This window comes from Varanus komodoensis, unplaced genomic scaffold, assembly GCF_004798865.1.
Source record: "Varanus komodoensis strain SLA01 unplaced genomic scaffold, ASM479886v1 scaffold19, whole genome shotgun sequence".
Lineage (NCBI taxonomy): Eukaryota > Metazoa > Chordata > Lepidosauria > Squamata > Varanidae > Varanus > Varanus komodoensis.
In genome coordinates, this window is record NW_025335550.1 from 12,181,372 (window position 1) to 12,190,677 (window position 9,306).

Consider the following 9,306-nt stretch of genomic DNA (forward strand, 5'->3'; position numbering starts at 1 on the left):
CGGGGCCGGGGGGAGCGGGGGGCGCGGGCGGGGCCGGGCCGGGCCGGGGGGGGCGGGGGGGCGCGGGACGCGGGACGGCCGCCCTCGCCCTGACGGGCCTCTCCGCAGGTCATCGCCGGCCACGAGACGCGGGTGGCGGAGGCGCTGTGCTGGGCGGCGGGCGAGCGGCTCTTCGGCGCGGGCCTCGGCGGGGACATCTTCGAGTACGACCTGGCGAAGCTGCGCGTCAAGGGCTCGCTGGACGCCTCCGGGGGGCCCATCTGGAGCATGGCGGCCGACCCGCCCGGGGCGCAGCTGGCGGTGAGTCCCTCCGGCCGCGGGGAAGGGCGCCTCGGGGCCCGCCGGTGGACCAAGTCCTGTCCGCGCCACCCCGGGATGCCCCCGAGCTGCGGCTTGTCCCCGGTGGCCTCGCGTGCCTGTCTTCCGCAGAGGGTTTTCTCCTGCCCTCCAGAACGACTGGGGCTTCGTGCTGGAGACCCTCAGCCACGTCCTGTCCCCTTCCCAAAAGACCGGGGGTGGGGCGGGGGCTGAACTGGCTGCTGCTCCTTTCTCTTGCAGGTCGGCTGTGAGGATGGCTCCATTAAGCTTTTCCACATCTTACCTGACAGAATCCAGTTTGGGAGGCAACTGGACCGGCAGAAAGGTGGGTTGGGGAAGCCTGCACAGAACTGACCCGCAGCGGTAATTGTTCCTTGTCGGGGTAGAGACAGGAAGGCAGTGGAGGGTCGTGTGGCTCTTGGTTGCCTGCTGGGCAGCCTTCAGGATGCGCAGGAAGTTTGTGCCTGTCCTGGCCTGTGGAGGTGGCTCTCCAGGTGGGATGGGGAAGACAACCCCGGCACACACGCCCTGTGCTGCTTCTCTCCCTTACCAGCAGGCACAAGTTAGAGCTGCTCTTTTGGGCCACCCTGACCCCTGGCGTGGGGGCGACCTCTCTGGCTCTTTTGCTTCTAAACTGGTCTGATTTGGAAGGGGCCGCCGAGGTGGTTCTGGGCTCCTGTGCAGGGTTCCCTGCCCTGGTGGGCAGCTGGTGGGGGGGCGGGCTTGGCCACCCTTGCAGCGTAGCCTCTCACCCTCTTCTGTCCCACAGAACGGATCGTGTCCCTCTCGTGGCACCCTTCTGGGAGCAAGATCGCAGCTGGATCCATTGACGTCATCCACATCTTCGATGTCAAATCGGGTGAGGCTGCGGCTCTGTGCTGATTTTCCCACAGGCCCCAGACCTGATTCTCAGCAGCTGCCTGATTAATCGCGGGGCCGGCTGGCCGTGGCACTGCAGCTGAGTGGGGATGCACCGCCCCGGCCCACGTGGGCTCCTCTGTAGCGAGTGGGGCCCGATCCCTTCAGCAGGAGCTTTCACATGCCAGTTTCACGTTCGCCCGAGCTCTGGGGCCTCAGCCAGGAGCCAGGCCGCCCATCCCTGGAGTTTTCCTCCTCTCTTCCTCACTTGGGTGGCGGGGCTGGCGGGCTCCGCCGGTTGCATTCCTGCGAGGGGGGGCATCCGCATTTGAGCAGCGATTTCCTGCCCCCCCCCGAGAGCAGCAGAGGTCCTCCTGGTGGGACGACGGCCGGCAGCGGAGGCTGAGTGTGCCGGCGCCTCTGTTGCAGGGCGTGCCGTCCAGCGGATTCTAGTGGAGCGCCGCCTGCACGGGGCCCACACCCAGAAGTGCGTGGTGTGGGGCCTGGCCTTCCTGTCGGACGGCACCGTGGTCAGCGCGGACTCTGCCGGGAAGGTGCAGTTCTGGGACGCGGAGATGGGGACGCTGCTGTCGAAGCACCCGGTCAGCAAGTCTGGTGCGCTTTGTGTGGCCGTGTCTGAGGTGAGTGACGGTGGCGCGCCAGGCTGGGGCGCGGGTGAGGGAGGTCCTTGTGCTGAGCCGGGCGAGCAGGATGGAAAGCGGGAGTCTCTCGCGTGCAGTAACAGGAGGCGGCCGAGAAGGTCCCGAGCACAAAGCCAGGCCCGCGTTTCTTTATCGGTGAAATATGTAAGCTAACCTTTACTCCCTCTCCCAAAATAATCGTGGCTGGCGAGCATTCAAGACAAAGGAATGAAGACTAATCTAATTGTAGCAATGAGGCCGCAGCTCCAGAACTGTGCTTTTCTCCACGGTGATCCGGGTGTTGCCAGGGGAGGCGGAAGCGTTGTCCGGCACAGGGTCCCTGTGGACCTTCGGCTCACCTGGCTCTCCTCGCAGGCGGAAGACAGCCTCGTGGTGGGCACGTCCGAGGGGGCGGTGCACCAGTTCCAGCGGCTGCCAGTGAAGCTGGGCAGCACCGAGCGCCAGTGGATGCGGACGAGGCCGTTTCAGCACCACACCCACGACGTGCGGGCGGTGGCACACACGGCGACGGCGTTCATCTCCGGAGGTGTGGGGCGGAGGGGCTGCCTGGGTGGGAGGGTGCCTGCTCGGCATGTGGAAGCTCCCCGGGGCGGCCCTCGGTTTCTTCCCAAAAAGCACCGGGCAGGCCGTGACGGGCAGGGCTGCTCCCCTGCCTGGGGCGCCAGAGAATCGATGGCCCGAGCTAGCCAGGCGAAAGCTGGCTCCGGTAGCATCCTTGTGTGCTTGCTGCCAGTAGGGGGCGCCGCGGCCTGTTGGGAAGGGGCCCGGCTTGACGCCCTCGGCTCTTCCTCCGCCAGGGCTGGACGGGCAGCTCGTGATCCGGCCGCTGATGGAGAAGGTGGAGTCCAAGAACTACGAGGCTGCGCTGCGCAGAGTCGCCTTCCCTCACGTGAGCGGCTGTGGGGCAGGGGGGCAGTTTCCCCACCGGTTCCGCCCTCTGCGCGTGCCCCCCTTCCCGCGGGGGGTGAGGGCGTCTCCGGCTGCCGCAGGGCGGCTCTGACGCGGCTCCTTCCCCCTCGCAGAGGCGGCTCGTCTCCTGCGCCAGGAAGGCCCGCCTGCTGCTGTTCCAGTACCCGCGGCACCTGGAGCTCTGGAGGCTCGGGGCCACGAGCGCCAAAGGTGAGGGCGAGCGCCGCCAGGGGAGGTCAGGCTCGGGCGCCGGCCGGGCGAGGTTGCGGCCCCCGGGGGCGTGCTCTGCTGTGCCTGCCCACGTGCATGCAGACTCCCCCCTTCTCGTTTCAGGGGCGGCTGGTGAGGTCCTCCCGGTGTCCTGCCCCCCGAAGCACCTGCTCCAGCTCAAGGCCAAGGTGAGGGAGCGCAGACTGCTCGTTCTTGGGCAGGGTCACAGGGCGAAGGGGTGCCGTGGAGGGCTGGCCCTGGGTGTGAGTAGCGAGGGGGCCGTGGCTCCGCGTAGAGCCCTGCCAGGCATGCACGGACCTCTGCTTTGCTCTCCGGCATCTCCAGGCGGGGCTGGGAAAGTCTCCCAGAGAGGAAGCGCTGCCCGGAAGCGCCGAGGAGCCTGGCCAAGAGGGACGGAGGATACTGGGGCGGCCCTGTGCCTCACGGACATGCCCCCGCAAGGACAGGCGGCTTGCTCTCGCCCCAGACGGCCAGGCAGCCCCCTGCTCAACCGGAGGGGCTTAGTGGCTGCTTTAGGTCCCACAGGTGTGCAGCAGCGGGGCTCCGGGGAGCCTCCGGAGACAAGCTCACAGGTCCTTGGGGGCAGGAAGCGCTGCGTGGGCCCTGTCTTCTCCGCCGGCCCGCGCTGACGCCCTGCCTCCCCCGGCTCTGCCTCCAGGGCCCCGAGCACATCAGCAGCAGCTGCGTGTCTCCCTGTGGCAGCTGGGTCGCCTACTCCACGGCCTCCAGGCTCTACCTACACCGGGTCCAGCTTGAGGGTGACCACGTGGCCATCAAGAAGGTGAGGGGTGAGGGGGGTGGGCAGCCCGGCTGGCGCTTGGCCGGGGGAGCCGCAGTGCTTCTCCGGGCTCCCTGGGAGGAGGGAGCGGAGGATGCGGCAAGGGCGGCCTCTGAGAACGGGGCCGGCCTGAGCTCGCTTCTCTCCTCCCAGGTGCCAAAGGTCCCGGCGCTGGCCGGCGCAGCCCACGGCCTCCTTTTCTCCACAAACGCTGCCAGGCTCTTCGTGGCGTCAGACCAGGGCTGTGTCCACGTCCTGAAGCTCTTGCCACCTGGGGCCTGCAAGTACCTGCACACCCTCCGCCCAAACGCAGGTAATGCCGGCACCCTGCCCGCCTCGCCCAGCGCCGGCCATCCAGGGGCCCCTCGGCCGGGAGCACCAGGCTGCGGCTGGGAGGGGAGGGAGCCGTGCCTGGCCTTCACCGCAGGGCGGCTTGCCAGAGCCGGGCACGTGCCTGCGCCGTGCCGCTCCCTCCGACGGCCTCCCGTGCCTCTCCTCCCGCAGAGACGACGGAAGCGGCCCGCCTGCTGGCCGTGAGCGCTGACGGGAAGTGGCTGGCCGCGGCTGGCGGGGACCATGCCGTCCACGTCTACAGCCTGGAAGGGGCCCAGGTGAGCCCGGTGGGCTGGGGGCGCGCGGGGGTCCTCCTCGGCCGGGCCCAAAGGGGCGCTTTCCATCCCTTGCGGGCGGCTGCGAGTCCGCCAGCTGCGCCAGAGGGGCCCGTCCGGTCCAGCCCGGAGCTTCTCTGGCACCCCCGGGGCACCTGCAGCGGGCAGGGGAGGGCTGCCTGGGCCAGGGAGGGGCTGGCTGCCCCCCACCCACGCCTCCCTCCCTCCCCCCCCTCCTCCTCCAGCTGCACTGCACGGTCCCGGCCTATCCCTGCCCCGTGACCGCCCTGGCCATCCACCCGCTGACCAGGAACCTCGTCATCGCCCACTCGGACCAGCAGGTAGGAGCCCCCGGCTGCCGTGCTTTGCCCCCGGGGGGGGGGGAGGGGAGGGGAGGGGCGGTGTTTGCTGCCCGGCTGGCCCTTTGGCTCCCGTCTCCCCACCGGAGGGACAGTCTCAGCAGGGAGGCCTTCCGCCCAGCGCAAGGGGGAGCGAGTGGCCGGCCGCCCCGAGGCCTGTCCGGACGCACAGGCGTCCTTGTTCAGCAGCCCTGCTGCTGGGGATGCTGGGAGCCGGGTGCCCAGCATAGCGGGGATAATGGAAGGCCCAGGATGGCACCGGGGCAGCATCCAGTGCTGCAGCAGCGGGAGGGGGGTGTCATGGGGGGGGTCATCCGCCCTCCTTTTTGGTCGTCCTTCTGGTCTGTCTGTCTCAGGACAGTCAGTTCTGAGGAAGCGACCTGCCCCGTGGGGCTGAGCCCTGTCTGGGCAGCCCCGCTTCAGCACCCCCCCCCGGCTGCCTCCCCCCAGGTCTTCGAGTTCAGCATTGCGGACAAGGAGTACACGGCCTGGAGCCGGAAGGTGCAGCGGCTGGGGCTGCACAAGGACTGGCTGGAGCGGGACACCCCCATCACCCACATCGCCTTCCCCCCCGGCCAGGCCTCGCACGTCCTCCTGCAGGACACGCACATGTTCTGCATCCTGGACAAGTCCCTGGTGAGCTGCGCGTGGGGGGGCACTCGCCCCGCGAGGGTCGGGGCGGCGCTGGGCAGAGATCGCCGTTCCTGCCGGGAGCCCCCGAGCGGGCTCAGGGCGAAGGACGGGGCGGGTCTTTCCGGCCTGAGTGCCCAGGAAGCAGCTGACAGTTGGGGGGGGGGACCAGGGGTGAGGAGCTGCGGCACTGCGAGGCACATCCAGTCTGCCGGGGCCCCGATCCGACCGCCGTCTTTCCCTACACAGCAATCGGTATTTTTTCCAGGCATCGGTGCCACTTTTGCCCAATTAGAAAGGCAGAAATGCCCCCTGGGGGTGGGAAGCAGGCAGGGAGGGTGCCGGCCTTCAGGCGCCTTGGGCTCTGTGTTCCTTCCTTCCATCCCCGGGTTGTGGGAGCCACGCTCTGCCCAGGCATGCGGGTGCTCCCAGGAGTCACCCCACAAAGCCCCCGCTCGTCTCGTCTCGCCTCCCCAGCCCTTGCCGGAGGACGGGGCCTCCCTGCACAACCAGCTCTCCCTGGCGCAGCTCTCCAAGGCGGCCCGACGAGGCCACAGCCACGCCTTCAAGATCTGCAAGAAGTACCAGGTCGGTGGGGGGCCGCGCAGCTCCCTTCGGGCGGGGGGGGCCGGGGGAGGGCGCTGATCTGGAGCATGTGCTGGGCTGCGGAGCCTCTCGCAGCGGGGGGGCCGCCGTGGGAGCGGCCAAAGGCAGAGGGGTGGGCTGGGTTTGAGGCCCTCGCGGCGGTGGCGCGGCAGTTTGGAAGGGCAGCGGAGCCTCGTCTGGGCAGGCGCAGCAACCCCAGGGGGACAGATCTGCCCCTGGCCACCCGCTGTTGGGGACAGGAGCTGCTGCAGCAGGGGCAGGCGTGATCGTCATGCCCCCCAGGGTCTGCCTGAGACGGAGGTCGGGGTCAAGCGCCTCCGTCTGGCCTCGTGCGTCCTCGCAGGCGCTGCGGGTGCACCCAGGGCTGGCTGTGAGCTGCCTCGCACCGGGGCCTTGCGTGGAAGGCGCCCTGGCACCTCGGGGGCCGCTGGTCTTTCGGACCTGGCCGGAGCAGAGTGTTGCCCCCGGCCAAGCTACCGCCTCCCTCCGCTGGCATGGGGCAGGCCGGGATGGGCCCCCTCGTGGGGAACAGCCTGGGATTGGCGGCTGCTGCCTCCCCCCCCCCCCCGCTTACGTTAACTCTGCTTCTGGTTCGCTCCTCCCGGGCAGCCCCTGCTCTTTGTGGACCTCTTGGATGAGAATTCCCTGGTGGTGGTCGAGCGGCCTGTGGCAGACATCAAAGCCCAGCTGCCCCCGCCCGTCTACCAGAAGAAATTCGGCACATAAAGAGAACAGTTTGGGCTCCTCTGTGAACACAGAAACCGAAGAGCTACCTTCGCGGCCTTCCTGGCTGCAAAATGCTCGGAGAAGCTCCACTTCCCTGCTTCCGGATGCGTGGAAAGAGCGGCCCAGGCATTCCTGGGAACGTGGCCAGCTTCCACGGCCACCCTGTTCCCACCGTGCCCTTGTGCTCGCTCCCTTCCTCCGGCCTTATCGGGCTGCGGACGCTGGTTTTGACCTTGGAGGTAGCTGCCTGAAGTTCTGCTCGCAGTCTGGGATTAACCTCCACGGTGCCAGCTGGCACGGACCGAGCCGGCCGCCCTCAGTATGAATGGGTGGCAGCCGACAGGATATGGCCCGCTTCCTGGGGAGCAGAGAGAGCGGCGGCGAAGACTGGCGGTGCCTTTGTATGCCTCGGCTCTTGCAACAATAAATACTTGGCATCCGTGTGGTGCTTCTGAGTGGCGAGAGGGCCTTGCACACCCGGTCTCGGGATGCTCACGGCAGTGCTGCGCGGTGGGCTGGCCTTGCCGCAGGGAAGGCTGCAGTGGAAGGGGAGCGTTTGCCCAAGGCCTGGTGAGAGCAGCTTTGGACTTCCGCTCGCCGTGGCTCCGTCTTGCGGCACCGCACGGGCCGAGCAGGCGTGAGGGAGTGCAAGAGCAGGTGCACCACACGGGCTGGTCCTTCCCAGGAGCCCAGCCAGCTCTGCTGCGTGCAAGTCCCAGGTGGGATCTATGAAGACGGCCCAGCCGGACAAACCGGCTCCAGCCTGACCGGAGAGGAAGTTCAGCGGGGAAGGCTGTTCCCTCCACCTCCGGGCTGGGTGGAGGGGGGGTTGGTCCTGGGTTTCCAGGATTGGCCCTACTGCCTGGGAATGATGGGAATCTACGGACTACCCCGGCCCGGGAAAGGCGGTTTGCATGGCTGAAAATGAGGAGAGCGGGGCGACGGCAAGAAAGTTCCACAGTGGGTGGGGAAGGTGTGGAGAGATTCACCTTGGCCGGCTGTGTCCCTCCCTGTAATTGACCTGAATAAATCTGGCCCGAGGTGGGGCAGAGCCTGAGACCTCCCTCTGCGTGCCCCTCGCCCCACTCCTGGGAGCCTCGCCCCTCTCGCAGTCGCTGCTGCAGAGTTGCTGCGTGCGGCATCCGGAGCCAAGAGTGCCGGCCACCAGCACCCTCTCCGGGCCTCGCACCGCTGAGGCCGCAGGGGAGCCGATCACAGCCTCTTTCCTAGCAGAGACGTCCTCGGGAGGTCGGGCGCAGTGCCGATTACAGGAGCTCCTGTTAAAAATAGCCTTTCTCCTCCCAAGGATCAGCGGCAAAGCCCCAGCCTCAAGCAGGACCTGGGGCACCGGAGGCTAGCGACTGCTCCCCTCCCTCCGTGGGAACCGACAGTCCGATTAACACCGAGCGCTCGGGGCAGCCGCTGAGCCAAATCTGTCCATCCCGACCTGCTAGGAACCTGCGTCCGAGGCCGGCTTATTGGGCCTGCGCTGTAAGCTCGCCAAATCCTCCTCTAATCTGGGCTTCCTCTTGCTCAGGCCCGAGGAGGAGAAGCGAGCGGGACCGAAGCTGAAAGAGACACGGCCTGGCCAGGGCTGGCGCCTCGTGCGAAGCATGGCAGGAAGGCCACGTTCCCACTGAGCCTCCGGGAGAAGTGGCCCGGGGCGGAGCTGGGCCAGGCCTGGCTTCTCCCGTGGGCTGGGCGGCAGCTCCCCTCGGCAGCCCTGCCGCCTGGGGCAGCTCTCTCTGGAGGGGCAGTGCTGGGTGTGGCTGCTTTGGCTCATCCCTCTGCGCTTTCCAGCAGAGCTTTGGACAGCCGTGCATCCTGCAGGATAAATCCAGGAGCCTTCGCGGTGTGAGAGAGGCTGCAATGCCCGGCTGGCCGGGTGAAATAGCAAAGCACGGCTGTCTGCGTGGTGCCGGGTCCCTTCCTCCACAGAGTCCTCAGGGCGATCTCGCGCTCCGGTGCCCCACAGCCGGCAGAGACCTCAGTTCCCATCACCCCCAGCTATTGGGCGGGCTCACTGGGGGCTTCTGAGAGCTGAAGGCCAGCGGGTCTGAAGGGCCTAACCGGATTGTCCACAGGAATGCGGACGGCTGGTCCGTGTGCCCCGCAGGGTTGCTGGCACTCTGGCTGGCAGCTGCAGCAGCTCTCCCTGCCTGGCTGGCCGCTCCAGGCTCTCCAGCTGGGCTCTGCCCGAAAGGGCTGCCTGGGGGGGACCCAGGGCTGCTCGCAGCCGGAGCAAGTGCTCTGCCCCGGGCGCGTGGGCCGATCACAAGCTGCAGGACTCCGAAGCCCTCCTTTCTCCAGCAGGGGAGCATTGCCCAGGAAGGGCTGGGCAGAGCATGGCCAGGGATGATGGGAGTTGGGGTCAGGGGCATCTCCAGCGGCAGGAGTTTTGCAGCCCCGAGTCAAATACTTGCAAGGTGCCATCCCGAGCAGGACGGCCCTGCAAGGCGGCTCCAAAGGGAAAGGCGAGAGACGAGATACAATACGCTGCCCGCACCGGCCCGGGCAGGAGCAAGGGCCGCACCGGGGCATGCTGGGAGCGCGGCCCGTGGCGCAGCTGGCTTGCACCTGGCTTGATCTCCAGGGAAGCGGCCCCGGGAGCTGCGGGCGCG

General features: G+C 68.1%; 1 protein-coding gene across 1 annotated transcript in view; it reads left to right on the top strand.

The window, feature by feature from the left end:
* The window catches only part of UTP4 (UTP4 small subunit processome component), a 7,172-nt gene extending 487 nt beyond the window's left edge, over positions 1-6,685 (top strand). Inside the window, exons 2-16 of the mRNA XM_044428105.1 lie at positions 109-300; positions 559-643; positions 1,088-1,177; positions 1,606-1,817; positions 2,193-2,364; positions 2,636-2,727; positions 2,861-2,957; positions 3,081-3,145; positions 3,637-3,759; positions 3,910-4,069; positions 4,261-4,367; positions 4,610-4,705; positions 5,174-5,359; positions 5,831-5,941; positions 6,569-6,685. Of these exons, the coding sequence (XP_044284040.1) occupies positions 109-300; positions 559-643; positions 1,088-1,177; positions 1,606-1,817; positions 2,193-2,364; positions 2,636-2,727; positions 2,861-2,957; positions 3,081-3,145; positions 3,637-3,759; positions 3,910-4,069; positions 4,261-4,367; positions 4,610-4,705; positions 5,174-5,359; positions 5,831-5,941; positions 6,569-6,685 (1,905 nt within the window). The remainder of the gene's footprint in view (positions 1-108; positions 301-558; positions 644-1,087; positions 1,178-1,605; positions 1,818-2,192; positions 2,365-2,635; positions 2,728-2,860; positions 2,958-3,080; positions 3,146-3,636; positions 3,760-3,909; positions 4,070-4,260; positions 4,368-4,609; positions 4,706-5,173; positions 5,360-5,830; positions 5,942-6,568) is intronic.
* The last annotated feature ends 2,621 nt before the right edge of the window (positions 6,686-9,306 follow it).